Source organism: Lemur catta, chromosome 12 (genome assembly GCF_020740605.2).
Source record: "Lemur catta isolate mLemCat1 chromosome 12, mLemCat1.pri, whole genome shotgun sequence".
Taxonomy (NCBI): Eukaryota; Metazoa; Chordata; class Mammalia; order Primates; family Lemuridae; genus Lemur; species Lemur catta.
The window spans coordinates 12818784-12840809 of record NC_059139.1 but is presented as its reverse complement, the minus strand read 5'-3'; the positions used below and the strand labels follow the sequence as shown (position 1 = coordinate 12840809).

At 33.8% G+C, this 22026-nt stretch overlaps 1 protein-coding gene across 5 annotated transcripts in view; it reads left to right on the top strand.

Moving 5' to 3' along the window:
• The window catches only part of CDH18 (cadherin 18), a 690430-nt gene that overhangs the window by 537704 nt on the left and 130700 nt on the right, over window positions 1-22026 (top strand). For all 5 annotated transcript variants that reach the window (XM_045566567.1, XM_045566566.1, XM_045566565.1 and 2 more), the window contains 2 exons: window positions 31-325; window positions 14775-14894. In XM_045566567.1, coding sequence (XP_045422523.1) covers window positions 31-325; window positions 14775-14894 — 415 coding nt within the window. The remainder of the gene's footprint in view (window positions 1-30; window positions 326-14774; window positions 14895-22026) is intronic.

Genomic DNA, 22026 nt, shown 5'->3' with positions numbered 1-22026 from the left:
ATGCTAAATTGTTCCATGTCTATTTTACAGCTGCACTCCAATTCTGACAAAGGTGATGGGTCTGTCAAGTATATCCTTACTGGAGAAGGTGCCGGGACTATATTTATCATTGACGATACCACGGGTGACATCCACTCAACAAAAAGCTTAGACAGAGAGCAGAAGACCCACTATGTGCTTCATGCCCAGGCTATTGACAGACGGACAAACAAACCTCTTGAACCTGAATCTGAGTTTATCATCAAAGTGCAAGATATCAACGATAATGCTCCAAAATTCACAGATGGACCATACATCGTTACTGTGCCTGAAATGTCAGATATGGGTAAGAAAAATAATTTTTGTAGTTGACAATCAATATGTTTTTGAAAATCCGAAAGTCATCTTTTGAAGATCAATTTTTATGTGTGTGTATGTGCATGTGTAGAGAATTCTAGAGAAGTTTCAAAATATCTTCATATTTTTATGGCATATGCTGTTGAAGAATATTTGGTCTATTATAATATATATTAAAATTAATTTCTGAACATGTAAGTATAGGTAATAGTTTGATCTCAAGAGAAAACAATTATAAATTGGAAAACACCTGCAGTTCTTGCTTAACTGATGTGGTTCTCTGAGCACATATTCTTCACGTATATTGTTAAGAACATACCAACACATTCCTTGTGACAATTTGCACAGAAGAAAGATGATAGAATGCCTGAAGTTGTTTGCTATCTTTTAATCTTGCAGTTTATGAACAAATAATAATAATAGTATTAATAGAAATAATTGCTAATTAATCAATACAACTTTTCAGATATTCATATGCATTTACATACCTTATTTATTTCAAATTATACAAAATCTCTGTGGCATGTTTTGAATATCATTTTAAAGATGTGAAAACTAGCATAGAGTACATGAGTCACTTTTCCAAATTCGTATATCTAGAAAATGTCCAAGGACAAATTATTCCAGGTTTGCCTGAAAACAAATCCTACACTGCAGTCAATGCATCATGTTCCAGGTCTTGAATTTCTCTAATGATCTAGGACTTTTCCTATGCTCACAGGTTTCTGTGGTATAGCTTTTTAATTTTATTTTTACCTCATATTATGATTTTAAAAATATAATTAAAGTTCAGTTGTGATAATACTTTTTTAACTATCTTTATGAGACTCTAAGCTTTGTAACACATTTTCGAGTACAGATTTTATAGATTTAATTTTACTGCATATATATGAGTTATTTTAAATTAAGGTTATTATACTCACCAATCAAATGACTCTGTGAATTTGAATATATGCATAAGGTTTTTAAATGAAAGATAGGAGTGTCTTTCCTTCCCACTCCAAAACTTCAGCTCATTTTAGTTGTCTTGAGCTGGGCAGATAGCTCCTGTAGTTGTTGTAGGAGCAGGTACAAAAGAGGGACTATCATCTCCTTCACAGCCAGAGTCCCAAGGGAGAAAGCAATTGCCAAACTGGCTCCCTCTGGACTGAAGTAGAACATAGAGCGGCTTCAGAGAGCTTGGGGAAAGGCCCAGAATACTCTCAGGCTTATTGGTCTCCAAGGAGAGTTGAGAGGGAATTAAAGAGGTCAGCACTGTTAGCCCTGTTGAGTGAGAGTTTGCATAGAGATCCAAGAACAAAATTCCCCATGCCATATGTGAAGGGACTGACAACCCATTAGCCAATCCGCACTGCCTTACAAAGGCAAAGAGTTCTTTGGCTCCATCACTTATGGGAATGCAACTGGTAAGCTACTTCCAGGAGCTGCATAAGAGCCCCAGTGAGCATAAAAGAAACAAACATACCCACAGAGAGCAAAGCGCCACAGAGAATAAAACAGGCAGAGCAGTCTTTACCGAAAGACACAGTACTGAGCAGTAGATCGTAAGAACGCTAGAAGCTCTTTAAGGACATCACAAAGAGATTTCTGTAACTTGAAGCCATTTTTTAAACAAGTAAGTAAAGAATAAAAAATCAATATATGGATTGAAGGCATGAATGGTCTCTGATTAGACCCAAATTACTGTCCTAGTATTTGAGAACAACCCAGACTGAAAGAAACAGCTAATAATCACAAAGCAAAAATATAAAATTATGGACTTGTGTGAAAAAAAGAGACGTAGAGGTCATATTCATTAGGGCTATCATGTGAATAACATGTTTTCCTAGAGAACAATGACAAAAAGAACAAATGGAGGAAAGGAACAATAATATTTTTTCTTTGAGGCAAAGAATATACCGAATTTACAAATTTAATAGATTTTTCTGAGTTCCAGGAAGGGTTAATAGAGTAAGAATAAAACATAGGTAAATCCTGGTAAAGTTTCTAAAGCCTACGGACAGAGAGAAAATTTTACAAACTTTCAAATTTTTAAAAATTACCTACTACGAAAAATATATATTCACCTCATATTTACTACTTCAAATACTGGAAGCGAGCCAAGAGTTCAGTCCCATTTACAGCCTACAATGAAAAAGCTGAAAACTGAAATTTTTTATTCAGTCAAAATTATCTGCTAGGATGAAGTAAATATTTGGAGAATGATCCAGAAAGTGTATCATCCTCCTACCTAATCGAGAAAAATATTTGAGAAAATAGTTGCAATTGAAAATAGTTGAAGTGAATCAGAACAGAGTCCTACAAGCCAAGGAAAATGACAAGGGGAGGATAAAAGCTATCAGTACTGAACTCTGAAATAAATGTGTGTGTTTGTGTGTGTGTGTGTGTGTGTGTGTGTGTGTGTATAAACAAAGAGTTAACTGTGAATGGTTACTTTCTATGATGCAAAAGAGTCCTATACAGTCTAAGAAAGAATCATGAAGCGTAAAGGCATTATTACAGCAAAGGCTATGGGGTTGAGGACTTGGGAACAAGTCAAACATTTTAAAGTCCTCATCTAGGGCTTGAGGTGGGGGATGGGAATGGGGGAACGCTAATATTCTTAAGTTCTGTTACTGAGATAAGTACTGTTGAGGGATAAAAATTAGTATCTAAAAGTAGTAGAGAAAAAGGACAATAAGAATATGTTTTAAGTCTCTATACTATTCCAGTTTCAGGCAAGAGTCTATTGAAAGAATATTTCACAGCAAGCCATAGGCCGAATATTGGAAATTATATTTTAGTAGTATGTGTATATATGTTTGCATAAATTAATTATTGTGGAAAAACAAATACATAAAAATCATCATAGTAGAATATAATGCACATAGTAAAATGAAGAGATAGTGAAGATGATATGAAAGTTAGTGTAGGGAGAAACTCACCTTATACTGTGTGCTTAAGAATGGTTGATAACTCTGATTCGCATCAACTCTGATTTTAGAAATAAAAAGCTAGTGATATTGTAGAGCAAAGATCAGCAAATAATGGAAAGGGAGGTAGATCTAGTCTGCTATCTGTTTTTATAAATAATGTTTTACTGGAACACAGCCACACTCGTTCATTTGAAGATTATCTACAGTAGTTTTGGTACTGCAGTGGCACAGTTGGATGGCTGGGATGAAGGCCATATGGCTGGCTCACAAAGCCTAAAATATTTACTGCATTGCCTTTTGCAGAAAAAGTTTGCCAATAACTATTGTCAGAGATTTCAGGGGATAAAACCAGAGTCAAGGGAACAATTAGAGGATAGCGTTATATTCCTGATAGACAAAATGCTTCTCTGTGGCAGCTAGTGTTCTGTGTGCCGTCTGGACTACATACATATACACACAAATACGGAATTGCTACAAATACACAGGATAATTTTTCTTCCCTTCGGGTAGACACTGTTAGTTTTCTAACCAATATCCAGCCTTCCCTTATGTGTTACTGAGAGAACTCAGTTTTGTTGCAGAATACTGATTTGTTGCAGCATATGCATGCACATACACAGGAAGTATCAGAAGGAAACATACATACACACACACACTGTTGAAGGTGGTTACTTTTAAAAAATGTGTTGTGACTTATCTGGTATGAAAGAAGTGAATTATTCTCTATTAAATATATATTTATATAAATATATATAGGTTTATAAAATGATAAAAAGTGAAATCTAAATCTGTGATAAAAATTTTTTATAACACCAAAACTTATTTTAAAGATATACTTAATAAAGGCCAATAATAATATAAGTATGCAACAAGATTTTTATTACCATATAGTAGCTAAAATCATTGTTTTTGCCATCTACTCATTAATTGGGTTTTGAATCATCGAGTCATTTAAAAAAAATCTCTCTTTATATCCATCCAGTTCTTTCTGGAAAGAAAGAAGGAGTGAAGGCATTTTATGTGCTGAGAGCTGTGATAGTGGAAAGTAATAAAATGGTAAATAAAACAAGGCCACTATCTTTGAGCAGACTGCAGACATATAAACAGAAAACTTCAATATGGTATCTGATAAGCACAAAAATAGAGAAACTGTAGAGGAGGACAAGGAGCCCAGCTTGTGGATTAGAGAAGACATTCTTGATGAATCTTAGATAATGAATTAGGGTTTGTTAATTAGAAAAGGGGAAAACATGGGCATTCCACATAGAGGATGCAATGATGAAAACTACTCCTTTCCTCCCTGTGAGTTTATAGTTCAATTAGGGGTATGTGTTTGTGTATGTGTCTGCGGGCTTTGGGAAAATAAATAGGAACATCATGCAAATGATAGATTCCTTATATAGCTTTGCAAAATATGATATGAGCATACAAAGAAGGCAGCACCAGAGATTTCCTGGGTGTGAAAGATTTTATCAAATTATAGTTTCTTATGTCTCAACAGTGAAAAGTAATGGTCATGGAACCACTCCAAGTAATTGCAGTGTGCAGTATTGCCAGTGAGAAAAAAGTATGATGTGGTTGTGTATTTCTTGTCTGTGGGCAATAATCAGCAGAAAAATTCTGTGGCATTCTGGGTGGTTTAATAAAGAAAGATGCAAAAATAAACTGGTTTTTGAAGCATGTTTAGTATTAATATAAGGTTTTTCTTTATCTTTTTGATTTACAGAATGTAATTTCTATTTTTTTTTTCGCCCCACTCCCTCCCTCTACAAAATGTAATTTCAACTATTATCTAGGGAATTGTATTATCCTAAGAAAGAATTTTTAAATCTTTCCACTATTGACATTTTGGGTTGGGTAATTCTTTGTTGTGAGGAGCTGCCGTGTGCATTGTAGGATGGTTATCAGTGTCCCTAGCCTCTACCCAGTGGGTGCCAATTTTATCTCTCCCGCTACCACCAAATTGTGATGTCTACAGACATTGCCAAATGCCTTCTGTGGGGCAAAAGTACTCTCAATTGAAAACTACTGCCCTAGGAAACATGCAAGATAAGGAAATGATAATATCTCAAAGTAGAAACATAAATTGAGAAATATATTTGTTAAATTTATAGTCACTTCCCAAGAGAATTTCGTCATGTTAGAATGATCATGCCGTATACTTTATAACTAAAATATGTCCTATCTAGTGAGGTGAGCAATTGTGGTGTATAAATATTAGTTGCCACATTCAAATGCACAATAGTATAAAAACACTGAAGAAAATCATTGAATAAAATAACGTTATTTGTTCCTACAGAAAGAATAATGGTGTGGCTACTTGGAGAGTCATGCTGGCTCTCATTTTTAAAAGAAATCTCTGTTTTATAGCCTTAATTTAGAAGACTACTTGAATTATGTTGGGTGCCTAGAAAGGTACTGGAGGTTATATTATCATAATATATATTATTAATTTTAAAAATTCATCTAAATATTTAATCAGTTTCAACAGAGTGAACATGTGTGGACAGAGTGACATTATAATACTATTGAGGGTAAATGTACCCTGGATTGGTCCATAAGAGACTTGTACATATTTTTTCAATGCAAATTTAAGATTTTTCATTTTCCTTTTTTTCTGTGATATGCAGTACATTATCATGCCAGTCTTGATGATCTTTTCCATCTTCTATCAATTATTCTATGGAAGTACTTCTTTAGTTTTCTATAATTTTATCAAATGTCCAAGTTTTTCAGGAATGAGATTTAAGAAATATGAGACAATAAGTTAAAGCTTTGGTTTATCAGAGAACAAAGAGAAAAGTAATCTGCTTTTTGAGTCAGCAGTCAAGTGACTATGTGGCATTTTACAAACAAAGATACAATGTATAAAATTGTATTTGTAAATGGCATTGCAATTCTTACATGAAAAGAACATCATAAATGATTAAGATCATTAACAATATTGCAAAGACATATATCATTATTATTAAAAAGCTGATAACAGTGTTTGTTTTAATTGTGTGTATTAATAAATCCCTTTTCTTTAGTACAAGACTCATTTTTGCCCCTTCTATATTTATGGAGATATACTCAACTTTCTGCAGTTATATAGTCTTTCATCTAGAATCAGGAGCTTGTAGTGGGAACTTAAATTTGCTTGTATTTCAATCACTTTATTTTATTTTTGAATGCTTTACATATAGAAATTGTTTCAAAGAATATCATATCATATCACAGGGCAATTTGGCTGAAAAGAAACTTTACATCTTTCTTTTTCAAAGAAAGATTTCCTTATGAAAATGTATAAATCTCTACCTTTTCTGGACATTAATAAAATATGCCTATCTATTAAACATCATTGAGAAGCATTTAACATAGTGAACAGTTTGTAGAAATAATAATTTTTAATTTATGAGAGAGAGAATAAATATTTTATTTTATCAGATATGAGTATATATTTAATAAATTTTAGGTTCAATGGAACACTTAAACTTGTCTTTGCAGATAAAGAAAAGATGAAGTTTTACTGTTTGATCCTTAAAATCCACAAGGTTCCTTGTTCTTGAAGATGTACTGACATGTCTCTAATATTTCATGTCTTCTTTTTTAAACCTCCAATCTCTAAAGTCCCAAGCCCACTCCATTTGCATCTGTGTTCCTTGTTGCAGAGCAAAACGGAGAGGTACCATCTGTGCTGACTTTACTGAACCCCTTGTTGGAGCACTGATTTAGTTCTGCCCAAACATCTTGGGATCTTCACTCTGGACGTCTGCCAGGATTCAAGTAGCCATTTTAAAATCATTACCCTGGGGCATAATCTGCAGAATGAGATCATTTCAATAAACTTAGGCTGGTGCTACAGTTATACATAGTACATTGGAATACCCATGAGATGACACATGGGACAACTGCTGAATCATAAAGTGGACAAAAATCTCCAAGTCTCATAACTTTCTTCTTTTTTCTCAGAGCTTTTCTTTTGTGTTAGTTAGCTTTTATTTTGTAATAAATCAACTACAACTTAATTTATTGGCCTGTCATATAAATACCTCCTAATACTAACCATTTTTTGTTATTTATTTCTTTCTTACTAAAAACAGAATAAAACCAAGTCTCAAAAAAGACACTTGTCATTACTCAATTATCACTAAAAATAATAATGATTCTATGCTGTTATCTCTATATTTTAATAAAAGCACATAAATTGAAATTAGTGTAAAATTTTATAAGTTGGCAAAGATTTTAAACAAAGGGTGAAATTACTGTATTAAGGCCTATACTGCTGAAATTTTATTCTAAAAACCCATACGTGCAATGATCACCCTCACTTTTAATTGAGCTTGATTTCTAATTCTGTTTTGAATATCTAATTTCTTTTCTGAGGCACCATTTGGATACCTTTCTCAATTTCTTTGAAGTCACATATAGAATGAAATGTCAGTGATCAGGTATAGAGAGACAGCCCAACAACAGGTATAGGGAGTGGGCCTGGCGATTAGATACACAGTGAAGGCACGAGATCATAATATGAGAAAAAAAAACTTTATAGTGACTGAGTCTAGGGTGAAGGCACAGGGATCAGGTGTAGAGAAAATCACAGTGCCCAGGTATAAAGTGAAGAAGGCACAGGTGTCAGATGTAAAGTAGAAACGTTGCAATCAGGTATAGCGAGAAGGTACAATGATCAGGTATAAAAAGAAGGCAAAGTTACCAGGTATAGAGAGGAGGCGCAGTAGCAAGTATAGAGAGAAAACACAGCAATGGGGTATAGAATGAATGCCAGGTGATCTGGTGTAGAGAAAGTCACGGTGATCAGGTAGAGAGTGGATACACAATTGTCAGGTATAGAGGGAAGGCACAGTAATTGTGTATAGAAGAAAACACTGGGATCAGGTGGAGAGTGAAGGCACAGCATATAGGGAGAAGACACAGTGAGAAAGACTACTGTCAGTACTTTCTACAAGTCTCCTTTATTCCCACTGGTTTTCTTTGCTCACTCTTTGATGTCCATGGCTTCATTCTCTTTGTCTTGATTGCAAGTGTTCTTGAGATCCATTGAGTTTCTCTCAGCCAATTTCATTACACGCTTTAGTATGTATGAAATTTTTCTTGTTCTTATACCCTGGCAAAGAGAAAACTCTGTGAAGTTGAGTCTAGACCTATCTTGCCTGAGCAAGCTAAAGGGCCTCTCTGACACTTCCACTGCTATGCCACACAAAAACACCATGGAGTATCAAGGAAGTTGTGCTCTTTCAGAAAGGGGGACAATAGTACATGTAAATACCAAGAAACAAGCAAATATCCACACATACATAAGCAAATGGAATGGCTTTTGTAGTACACAATTGTTTTTGGTAATTTGTTACACAGCAATGGAAAACCAACACAAAAAACTAGAAAACTCTGAGCATGCATCAATAAACAATGTGGAATATAATGTAGCTATTAAAATTATATATTATATAAAAATGTGTATTACATAAGAACAGATAAAAGAATCTGTTCTTTATCTATAAAGTTCAATTTATAGTTCTTTATCTATAAAGTTCAACAAGTATTAAATTCCTGCAAACAGAGCAAAGCAGACAGGGTAGAAAATTGATCCAAGAGAATATGCAAATTTGTTTATAAGATATGTGAGACTGGTGGGCATATGGTCAGTCTAGTCAATACTTACTATGACCATTTACTCTGTACAGCCATGAAGAGAATTATGAGCATTCTACAAGGTTGCAGGGGAACACAACACTGTTGTCAGTATCTGGAGATTACTTTCTTCTAATTATTCTGCAGGTCAATTTCATTTGACAAAAATATATTTACTGGTTTGGTTTTTGGCTGTGGAGATAGCATATAAAACTGCTTCTCCCCAAGTAGATGTATCTGGACTGTCATTATACACCATCAAGGAACACATAGGAAAAAAAGGCAGGAAATATTGTAACTATCAAACAAGATTCAACAAGATCATTTCTGGATGGAGCAATGGAGTATATAGGAAAAAAAAATGTAACATCAAAATGGATAGGTCTGAGCTTGAGTTTTCCCTTCTGTAATTGTCAATGATATAGTTTTCTAACCTTAATGTCCTTTTCTGTAAAATGGCATCAAATGTAATTTTCTTAATAGATTAATCTCATTATTAAATTTAATGGCTTGTAACACAGGGCTTCCCACATCATTGGCACTCAATACACATTATTTCCCCATTGATTATTTTTGCCCTTTGAGGAACAGAATATAAAATTTACATGGGGACATGAAATTTCATGTTAGGTAGTTCCATAAATGTGATCTTGTTGAAAAGTACAAAGAAATTAACAATAGCCATGATTTAAAATAAATAGTTAGAACATAGTTAGCATAGTGAATTTTGTTTTGTCACCCAGCTCAAATGTTTCATAAATGTTTCTGCAGAAAGAATTTTTATTCTTACCCAATGCCTGTTGAGTGAATACCCAAAGCTTTATCAAATTACACAATGACTAGAAGCCAATGTTACTGCTCTGTTGGTGAAATTACAGTGCTCTTGCGTAGAATAAAATTTAAGTTGTATCTTGATGACTATTGGTTTTTTACAGTTCCTTGGAAAATCTTCTGAGAATTAAGCCCTCCGAGATTATTTCAGAGAGGTACTCTCAGCCTTTATAAATCTTCAGCTTATTTTTACTCCAAGTTCTTGTTCAACATTGAATCTCTCGAGATTTTAACAGAGCTGTGAACCTTGACAAGTCATGCATAACAACTTGCAATCTGAAAGAATATTTGCTTGGTATTAAAATGTCTTATTAAATATTTCAAACTGGTCTTTAGAGACTTTTGAGGAAGTCTACTCTTTTTGCTTCTCATTGAAGCAAACTGTACAAAATGTGTGCTATTTATAAAGCAGAAGTAGAGAAAAAAAAATGGAAAGAATGACACAGGGCAATCCCTAAAGGAAATAAGACTTAAGTTTTATTGTAGAAAAAATATCTTGAAAGCTTTTTTTTATGTACTTAAATCTTTTTCAGCTTTGTATAAAACATCAGCTGAGAGGTACTAATCCCTAGCATGGGAATAGCTAAGTGTATGCCATAGGAAATATTTAACATGAAAATATTGTATACCTTTGGATAGATGCCTAGTAGAGGGATTGCTGGATCAAATGATGTTTTCATTTTTAGCTCTTTGAGATATCTGCAAATTCTTTTCCACAGAGGTTGCACTAATTTGCAGTCCCACCAGCACTGTAAGAGTATTCCTGTCTCTCCACATCCTCCCAGCATTGTTGTTTTGGGATTTTTTGATAAAGGTCAATCTCACTGGGATTAGGTGATATCTCATTGTAGTTTTGATTTACATTTCTGTAATGATTAGAGATGTTGAGCATTTTTTTAAATATGTTTGCTGGCCATCATTCTGTCTTCTTTTGAAAAGTTGTCATTCATGTCCTTTGCCCATTTATTGATGGGGTGGTTTGATTTTTTTCTTGTTGATTTTTTTAAGTTCTAGATAGATTCTTGTTATCAGCCCTTTATCGGATGTGTAGAGAGCAAATATTTTTTCCCATTCTGTAGGCTGTCTGTTTGCTCTAATGATAGTTTCCTTGGCTGTGCAGAAGCTTTTTAATTTGATCAGGTCCCATTTATTTATTTTTGCTGCTGCTGTGATTGCTTTGGGGGTCCTCTTCATAAATTCTTTGCCTAGGCCAATGTCTGAAAGGGTCTTCCCTACATCTTCTTCTAGGATTCTTAGGTTTTCATGCCTTATGTTTAAGTCTGTTATTCATGTGAATTGATTTTTGCAAGAGGTGAGAGGTGGGGATCCAGTTTCAATCTTCTGCATGTGGTTATCGAGTTTTCCCAGCACCATTTATTGAAAAAGGATTATTTTCCCAAGTGTATATTTTTGTCTGCTTTGACAAAGATTAGGTGACAGTATGCAGATAGTTTTATCTCTGGATTCTCAGTCCTGTTCCAAACGTCTATATCTCTATTCTTGTGCCAGTACCATGCTGTTTTAGTTACTATATCCTTGTAGTACAGCTTGAAGACTGGTAAACTGATACCTCCTAGTTTGTTCTTTTTGCTTAAGATTGCTTTGGCTGTACAAGGTCTTCTCTGGTTCCATACAAAGTGTAGAATTATTTTTTCTAGATCTGTAAAGAATGATGATGGTATTTTGATAGGGATTGTGTTAATTATGTAGATCACTTTAGGTAGTATGGACGTTTTAACAATGTTGATTCTACCAATCCACGAGCAAGGTAGATTTTTTTCCATCTGTTTAGATCTTCTACAATTTCTTTTCTTAGTGTTTCATAGTTCTCCGTGTATAAGTCTCTCACCTCTTTTGTTAAATATATTCCTAGGAATTTAATTTTCTTTGAGCCTATTGTAAAAGGTATTGCATTTTTTATTTGAATTTCAGCTTAACTGTTAATTGGTGTATATGAATGCCCTTTATTTGTGTGTATTGCTTTTGTATCCTGAGACTTTACTGGATTCATTTATCAATTCCAGGAGTCTCTTGGTTGAATCCTTGGGGTTTTCTAGATATAATATCATATCATCAGCAAATAGTGAGAGTTTTATCTCATCTGCCCCCATTTGGATGCCCTTAATTCCCCTTTCTTGTCTAATTGCTCTAGCAAGGACTTTCAGCACTATGTTGAATAGAAGTGTGGATAGTGGGCCACCTTGTCTGGTTCCAGTTCTAAGTGGAAATTGTTTCAATTTTTTCCCATTCAGTATGATATTGGCAGTGGATTTATCATAAATGGCCTGGATAATTTTAAGATATCCATCTATGCCTATTTTGTTCAGAGTTTTATATCATAAAGGTGTGCTGGACTTTGTCAAATACTTTTTCTGCATCCATTGAGAGAATAATATGGTCTTTGTTCTTGATTTTATTTATGAGGTGAATTGCATTTATAGATTTGTGTAGTTTGAATCAGCCTTGCATCTCTGATATAAAGCCAACAGGGTCATGGTGAATTATTTTTTTGATATGCTCTGAATTCGATTTGTTAAAATTTTGTTGAGGATTTTTACATCTATATTCATGAGGGTTATTGGTCTGTAGTTTTCTTTTTTTGTTGTGTCCTTTCCTGGCTTTGGTATCAAGGTGATATTGTCTTCATAGAATGAGTTAGGGAGAATACCCTCTTTCTCAATGTTGTGGAATCATTTCTGTAGTGTAGGTATGAGTTCTTCTTTGTAAGTTTGGTAAAACTCTGAAGTGTAGCCATCTGGTTCAGGACTTTTCCTTTTTGGAAAGTTTTTAATTGCTGCTCCAATTTCTGTGCTTGAAATTGGTCTATTCAGGAATTCTATTACCTCTTGGATGAACTTAGGGAGGTTGAATGTTTCCAGCAATTTGTCCATTTCCTCCTCCTCATGTAGGAGGAGGTTATCATAACATCATAAGCAGGTTATTGAAATGGTAGAATCTACCAATAATATTTAGATTTCCCTGGTTTTACTTGTATAAATTTGCATGTGTGTATGAGTGTGCTTAGTTCTATACAATTATGTCACCTGTTTATATTTACATATCCACCACTATAATTAAAATACTGAAAAGTTCCTAATCATAAGGGTCTCTCACATTTCCCTTTTATAACCAAACCCTCCTCTCTACAGTTCCTCTTCCAAATCTCTGGCAACTACTAGTCTGTTATCATTGTTAATTTGTATAATTGCAAAAATGTTATATATATGGAATCATGGTATAATACATTTTGGGAATGGCTTTTTTTTACACTTAGTTTGATTTTTCTGAAGATTCATCCAAGTTGTTTTATGTATCAATAATCTGTTCATTTTCCTTGTTGAGTGACATTTAATACTATGAATGTATCACAGTTTGTTTAACAATTCTATCACTGAAGAACATAGCTGTGGTTTCCAGTTTGGGGCTAATATGAACAATGCTGCTATGAACATTTGAGAACAGACTTTTATGTGAATATAAGTTTTTTATTTATTTAGTATAAATGTCCAAGTACAATTTGTTGGGTTGTATAGAAATATGTGTTTAGTTTTATAAGAAACTGACAAACTTTCACATTCCCATTAGCAGTGTAGGAATGACCAAGTTTCTCAGCATTCTCACCAGCATTTGGTGTCACCGTAGTGTTTTATTAGTCTGTAATTTGAAATCACTTTTAGTCATAACACAACTTTCCCTTTCTGTGTATGGACAATTACAAGTCATATTTTTCTTATCATCTCAATGTAAAAATACTATTTACAGGCTAGAATCATAGTATGTTTTTAAAAGTCATGTACATTCATGTTCTGCTAATAAGGATTTTTAGGTGACTTTGGCATATTAATTCTGTTACATTTTCTAGGATCCTTTGAAGACATAGAGCAAGCTTTTCTGAAACCTGTGTCTAAATTTCAATATGGAAGTACAAATTTCGTAGTTGAACAATTAGATTCTAAATCATTGAAATGATTACTAAAATAAAAAACTGGTCATTGTTAGTGTTTCCAAATTAGAATGCCAAAAATAACACAAAATTTCATACATTTTCATTTGACCGTGAAGATATTTTTGCTTCACAGATAATTCAAATTAGTAAGTAGAATTTTTCTAGATATACAGAATAAAATACCAAGTATGCAGTATTAGATGATTCATCAAGTGAATTTTTTGAATAAATAAATGAGAGCTCTTGCCCACTAATTCTATAATGAACTTGTGTAGATCTTAATATATGGTTGTCATGTTACACTTAGATTAGTTTACATTTAGGAATAATTAAAATATGATATAGCTTTATCTATGCAAACTAAGTTTTAAACTGTAAGCATAAAGAAGTCAACACAATACATTCACTAATTTTAGTACCTCAAAACATACATTTTAAAGTTTATAAATTACTTGAAAAATTTATTTTAATCTTCAAAAATCCAGTGCAATGGGCATATTATGATAATCATTTTAGAAAGATAATTATGTTGGTACTGTATATAAGACAGGAAAGGAATGAAATTTTAACCTAGCGGACCAGTAATGAAACATTAATATTCTAGGTAAGAAATAAAAAGGATGTCGATGACAGAAAACGGCTTGAATGCGCTGTTTTGATGTTGTTGATAATGTAATGTCAGTGCACCCACCTTTCTACATTCATCACAAACCATTCCACCTCCAGTCTTCTGAATAGTCATAAAGCATGCACTATATACCTTCACCATACTTTTGATCTAAGTGCATGCTTAACGCTAGTTTGATTTATGAGTGACAATCCAACCAAACTGTGGTTATGTGAAGGTCAGAAGAGCCCCTTCACAATGTTATCAGCACATATAAAACCATATTAAAAGATTTGAGACCAAATATTCTATTTGGACTCTCTTTTAGTACAGTCAATGGCAAGAAAAGAAAGCAAAGACTATGTTTTATGCATAAATTTAAGAATTAAATTTAGCAGGACACAACCATTATAGTTCTCCATTGATATATCAGCATACCCATTTTCTGTGTTCAAATTAATCATGTGCTAAATGCCATCACACACTAAAATTTGTTTTCCTGAATGCACAGGTACCTCTGTTCTACAGGTGACAGCTACTGATGCAGATGATCCTACCTATGGAAACAGTGCCCGGGTGGTTTACAGTATTCTCCAGGGACAACCCTACTTCTCCGTAGATCCTAAAACAGGTTAGTATGTTTCAATATAATTTGTGTACAAGTGTTTGCTATAATACAATGAAAGAAAGCAATGGTTTTTGTTTATTTGTACTCTATGTTCATCATATATTATTAACACATTTTAAAATGTCCTCATTTTTTCTACAGCAATGTGATTGAATAATTAAAGATAAATTTACTGTTTTTCCTATTATTTTGATTATCCATTATTTATACCCATAATAGAAAAAAGCTGCTTTCAATACTCCTATAAAATTTAAATAAACCCTCTCCGTTTCCAAAAAATATGGAGTATTACACACATTAGATGATATTTTCAAATGTATTATTTGCTGTGTTTTCATATTATTTTTAATCCTTTGCCAAAGAAGGTAAATGATTCATTGGAATTTTTCTATATGTTATTTGACTTTGGTTGCCGCATAAATTGTTAGCTACACACACACACACACACACACACACACACAATTGTATTACATTGGGGGAATTGCAATGTCTTGAATTAGCATTTTTTCCTGATGAATAAACTCTTCAGCCCTCAAATAGTGGGTTATGTAAAAAATATTAACTGAGAATAACATCAAAGACATATAAGTTTTTTAGGAAAAATATGAATTCTTATTTTCTTCAATTTTTCTGGCCAAAACAATCATATCATATCATATTATTATATCAAAGCATGACAAAACGGAAATGAAGATTAATTACTCAATAATGCATTATAGAGTTTGTTACAGTAGCATAATCCCCAAACCACAAAAGCCATATCCCATTGACAATCAATTTGTTACTAAAAACTTGGTTAAATATAAAACCATTTTTAATTTAGACAAGTGTTCAGTAACAAATCAGTGTAAAATTTCAAGGATATACATAATTATGAGAAAGGTGAAGCAAGAAGGGATATAGGATGTCTCAGCAGGTTTGTAGGTCCTTTCTGATCACCTTAGATGCACTATAAATCAAATTAACATATGGGATCTTCAAGTAAACAGCATAGCCACATAACTAACATAAAAGATAGCCATAAAAGATCATAAATACCTCTTTATACCCTTATAGTTACATAGCATACAACTCATTTTTCAAGGAACTCTGTTCTGTAAGTCTACAGAGTATAGGAGGTAATTGTGATCCGTGAACAAATAAACCAACTTGAAACAGAAATTAAATACCTCCAAGTCCCTCATTACTCTCATTCATAGATTTAACTGCTGTTTTTATTTCACAAGGATACCATCTCCCTCACTTTTTGAACTACATTTTTTTGTTTGTTTGTTTCTATCTTTCAGTATCTTCCAGAATGCTCCACAGAAACTCAAATGTTATTATACAGATAAATGTGAATCTTCTTTGCTTCACTTTTCTACACTGACACATACAGGGCTTAATTTTTCACTCAGAAATATCTGTAATAGGGACTTTTTTCCCCTAAGAAGAATTGTCCCTTCCTTGACTGAACTCTCTGATCAAATCTCATCCATCTTTTAAAACACATAAATTTCTCAGTTTGCTAACTAAATTTTTCCCCAACAGTACAAAGCTTAAAATCTGAACATTTTAGTCATGTTTCTCATCCTTTTCTGTATCTCTTTCACCAGTTACTATTTCTTATTTAAATAATGCTACTGACCACAATCACCATTTGTCATTTGTCTGCTATGGATCTCCTGATTCATGTTTATTTTTATTCCTCAGTTTGTTCTCTTCATTTTATTTTATTTTTAATTATTATGCATACATAATAGTTGTACTTATTTCTGGGAAATGTGACATTTTGATGTAAGCATATAATGTATAATGCTCAAATCAGGGTAACTGGGATATCTATCACACGAAGCAGTTATCATTGATTTATTTTAGGAACATTCCAGAGCAACTATAGTTAACATTAATTATTTCTCACTTTCTTACTGTATTTCCCTAATTTACTCATTTGTGCTTTTTAAAAATATAAGTATATTTCCTAATTTTTCCTCTGAATCTGGTGGTAACGAAGGAGGTACATGAAAGTGGATTTTAATGAAACTGCTATGGTAGTAATAAGTCCCACAGACTCTTCTTTGGAGAAAAAATAAATAAAAGTCCTTCCTACTGGGAATGTTCAGGTACACTAATACATGTACAGCTCTGGGAATCCAGTGAAGTTTACTGACAGGCCGTACTTTCCATGGGCATACCTGTGCTTGCAAAGACCCCCACGAGACTGCCACTCTTAGTTTGTGAAGCATTCATCCAAAGCAGGAGTAACTTGCATATTGAGATGAGGGCTCTCTGGTCCCAATCCTTCCCTGTGTAGAAGTTATACCTGAAAACCTCAGAAAATTAAAGTAGAAGCTAATATATTAATATCATATAGATGTCTTTTTAACAAAACTGTGTGTGTGTGTATGTATACATATATAGTCATGTGCCACATTACAACATTTTGGTAAATGATAAACAGTGTATATGATGGTGGTCCTGCAAGATTATAATAATGTATTCCTACTATATCTTCTTTATGCTTATGTATGTTTAGATACATGGATACTTACCACTGTGTTACAGTTGCCTACAGTATTCAGAACAGTATCATGCTGTACAGTTTTGTAGGCTAGGAGCAACAGCCTAGGTGTGTAATAGGCCATGCCATTTAGGTTTGTATAAGTGTACTCTATGATGTGTATCAGCGTCCTAATGCAGTTATGGCCCACAATTGACATGTGTTTCACGTTCTTGAAGGATTTATCAATGCATTTATTCTCTGAGTAAAGATTTATGATGTCTTCTATGTGGCATCTGCGAGCTCAACATTCATGGTGCTGCTTTACGACACAGCCTCTCCATGATCAAAATGCTTAGTTTCCTCTAATAGCATCACTTGAAAAGAAATTGAGCAGCAGGTTCATTGTTGTTCACATCTCCCTCAGACCTGCCAAACACGTGTGAGCCCCTCTCTCCAGGAGCCTGCTTTATTGAGTAGGGGTGTTAAACCAAAGGTACAGAGCTTTGCTTAGGGTACTTGATAGCTGACTGTAGGTAAAGACAGTCAGGCATCCTAACTCCTTGGCTTCTCTCAATTTACTTAGAGCCAGGCAAGTGGAACGGCAAATGAACACAGATTTGACATTTAGAAATAATTGTTCTCTAGCCAATATTCCTTTAGGATATGCTATTGTGTATACAGCTGTAGTTCCCAATCTTTATGTTGCCTCAGCATTTTTAAGTATTCACATTTACAATGCATACAGTTCAGGAATATATGAATGGAGACTCTCAATGGGCTAAAGAAAACATGGAAAAAAATGTTGCCTTAAATTTAATTTTCTCATATCCTTAAAACTTTTCTTGCCTTTGATATTATTTTCCAATTGTTTAGATGTGCCACGAACATATTGGTGTTGTCTGCCCCATGCAAATACAACATGGGTGATCTTGGAAAATAAGTGGAGTTTTGTTTGGAACCCTTGTTCATAAGATAAGTTGTACAGAAGTGTATATACTTAGAAGCAAAATACTCTTGATGGGGCATAAGATAATGATGATTTTATTCAAATACAGTAATTGAAACTTACTCCTTCAAAAGTTTAAATACGATAGGAATATTTCTATAAAAAGATGTAAGAATAAAGTATACCCTAACTTATTGTTGATTATAGTCACTCTATTTTGCTATCAAATATTGCTCATTCTATCTAACTAAGTATATTTTTGTACCCATTAAACATCCCCACTATTCCCCCACCTTCCCACTACCCTTCCCAGCCTCTGGTAACCATCATTCTAAGAATTCATAAATAGTAACTCAAATAAATAGAACATACAAAATGTTTTTGATATTTCCTTAGTCAGTTGGGTCTGCTATTAAAGATACCACAGACTGAGTGGCATAAACAACAAATCTTTATTTTTCACCATTCTGGAAGCTAGGCAGTCTGAGATCATTGTGTCAGCATGGTTGGATTCTAGTGAGGGATCTCCTCCTGGTTTACAGATGACCACCTTCTTGCTATATTCTCACATGGCTGACAGGAAAAAGAGAGAGATCAGGCTGGGCGCGGTGGCTCACGCCTGTAATCCTAGCACTCTGGGAGGCCGAGGCGGGAGAATCGCTTGAGGTCAGGAGTTCGAGATCAACGTGAGTAAGAGCAAGACCCTGTCTCTACTAAAAATAGAAAGAAATTAGATGGACAAATAAAAATATATATAGAAAAAATTAGCCAGGCATGGTGGCACATGCCTGTCGTCCCAGCTACTCGGGAGGCTGAGGCAGGAGGATTGCTTGAGCCCAGGAGTTTGAGGTTGCTGTGAGCTAGGCTGATGCCACAACACTCTAGCCTGGGCAACAGAGTGAGACTCTGTCTTAAAGGAAAAAAAAAAAGAGAGAAAGAAGGATCATGTCTCTCATGTCTCTTCTTATATGCGAACTATTCTCATTTGTATGAGCTTCACCTTCATGACCTAATTACCTCCCAAAGGCCATGTCTTCAAATACTATCACATTGGGAAGTAGGGCTTTAACTTATGAAATTTAGGGGGGACACAAACATTCAGTTCATAACAGGTGTAAATACATAGCTTCACAATACAGACTGTGCTCTATGATGGAAAGAATACTAGACTTGGAGTGTGCATACTCTCTGAATCCTGACTTCACTTAGTTTTTTGAAGCATAGTTTGGAAACATTATTTAGCCTCTTGTAGATCCATTGCAGGTTATTTGGTAATATTGACCGAAACAATATGAAGTAGCATATACAACTTTCCTAAATGGACTCATGTTCACCTGAGGACAGAGTTGGATCTTTGAACACCCTCCATGAACACTTGGATGGATTAACACTACTTATTCTCTCTGTGAATTCATGAGATACACCCAAGGCTGTCCACATGACTTTTGTTATCTAATCTTGATAAAGCCTCTGTATTAACTATGCCCAACATCGGGGTCATTAGCGTGAAAAGCTTTCAGTTTTCCTTCTTGTGAATTTTTTAAAAAGTAATATATTCTCTCATACTAGAAATATTGAATTTTATATTTTCTCCTTTTGTTCAAAATCTAGAGCATTGTTTCAGGAGTACTCAATTATGCCACTTTGTCATGTTTTCTTCTGATGATTTTCTATATTATCGTGAGAAGATAGTCTCAGAGTTTATCTATAAACCTTGCTCAAAACAAACCACATTTTGTGGTTTTACTAGTGCCCTGAGTAGTAAAGGGAATTCTTTAAATCCTATATAAAGAATTCAAATATAAAACATTTACAATAACCAATATACCTACAGCCAAAATGAATATATATTTAATATACAATTTTGCATTTAAAATACAATTTAAATAATGAATCTGTTTTATGTAGTTCTGTTAGGATTAATTATGTGCAATATGCAACTGAGATTGATCTACTGCTAATTATTCTCATTCCAAATAGACCATCATATGATTTAATTTCATTTTGTATTTGAAAAGTCAGAGGAACACATTTAGCAACTTCTAAATAGCAGGTTATATGTGGGAAATGGATGATATTATGAGAATATGAAACATGGGCTATTTTCCACTTCTCTGGACATGGTTTTCTAAGCAAGCATTACATTATGCATTTCAGCTAGAGCTTCCAGGTTTTTTTTTTATAACTCATGTGTAGGCAAAGTCATTCATTATAATATTCATTTCAACCAATTCATTCCTTTGAGCCAGTATTTGTTGCTTGCCTTCTATGTGCAATACTCTCTGTTAAGTGTTAAGTATTGTTCAGTTAAGGGAACAAAATCAATGACTAAATTGCTTTCAACAATGTTTTCCTTCTTAGAATTTTTTAATCTGCTAGAGAACAAAAACATTATTTTCAAACTGGCACGCACAGTTATTCATATGAACAATATCCATCATATTTCTCCAGTAGAATTGGAGAACTGCATTTGATCTTATTGGAATCCACTTTTGTAAGCATTTGGTCTTACTGAGAACAGCTGAGTGATTCTTGTGATCTCTTCATAGATGGTAAATCATGTTCAAAATAGGAATCAAATGAAAAACATTTTCAGTGGGGACTGCATGTAAACAAATTCAGCTTTCTCTTTCACTAAAGCTTATGTTGATTACACAATATCCCTATATACTCTGTACCATATCTTTGCCAATAAAGCATACTGACACATAAAATTCCTTCTATGTTTATCATGAATGTATTTTTAACCACCAAATTCAGACACAAGTTTTAAAAAGAGTTGTCTGAAGAATTCATTTACATGAAAACTTTAGATAGATGAAAAGAAAACTATACTTAAGCTAATGGTTTTATTTAAAAAATTAAATGTCATGAAATTGTGAATACTATAGTCTATTAAAGGCTTTTAAGATCATAACAACAAAACAGGAAAATTTGAATCCCTTGTTCCAAAATATATTTTTATCATACAAGGGATATAGGTACCCCCCAAAATACTCTATTATGGTTCACTGTATGCTCACAAATGATCTGTAGTCATCTAATTTTTGGAATTCATGAAACAAAGCAATTAGTTTGCTTATAGTAATTAAATATCCCTTTCTATGGGGGCATGTTTAAAAGTATACCGGTTAGCAAAAGTCCCCAAAATTCCCATATAAATTCTGGGTTCAAATTTGCTCCCAGGTTCCCAAGTTAGAGGGACAGTTACTCAAATGAGATATGATATTTGCATTTTCTTTGGAATCTGGATGTGACATTAAAAAAAAAAAATTCACAGGTGGGTGATCTCTGGGAAGCAGCAGTTCATGGAAGAAGGGGTACTAGACCCAGATTTTAGTGACAGTGTCACATTTCTACTGAACTGTTGTGGGTATATGGGCCCTGTCACCCAATTAAGTCAATTCATGATCCTGGGGTTCAGTTTTCTCCCCAGTAAAATTGAAACAAAAAATCCTGCCTTAATTCCCTACCAGGATTGTGGTGCATATTTAAAAAATTACTTATAGGCACATACACATACACACACCCACACAGACACAGCAAGTTCTCCATATAGCAATGGGTTATCATTATGATATAATTTAATTGCAACAAAGAGATGCTACATTGTAAATTATAAGTAAACAAGTTTTGAAAGTATGTCATCTTATTTGATAATAGGCAAACAGAGCAGTACAATGAACCTTATTTTGACTTTTAGGTTT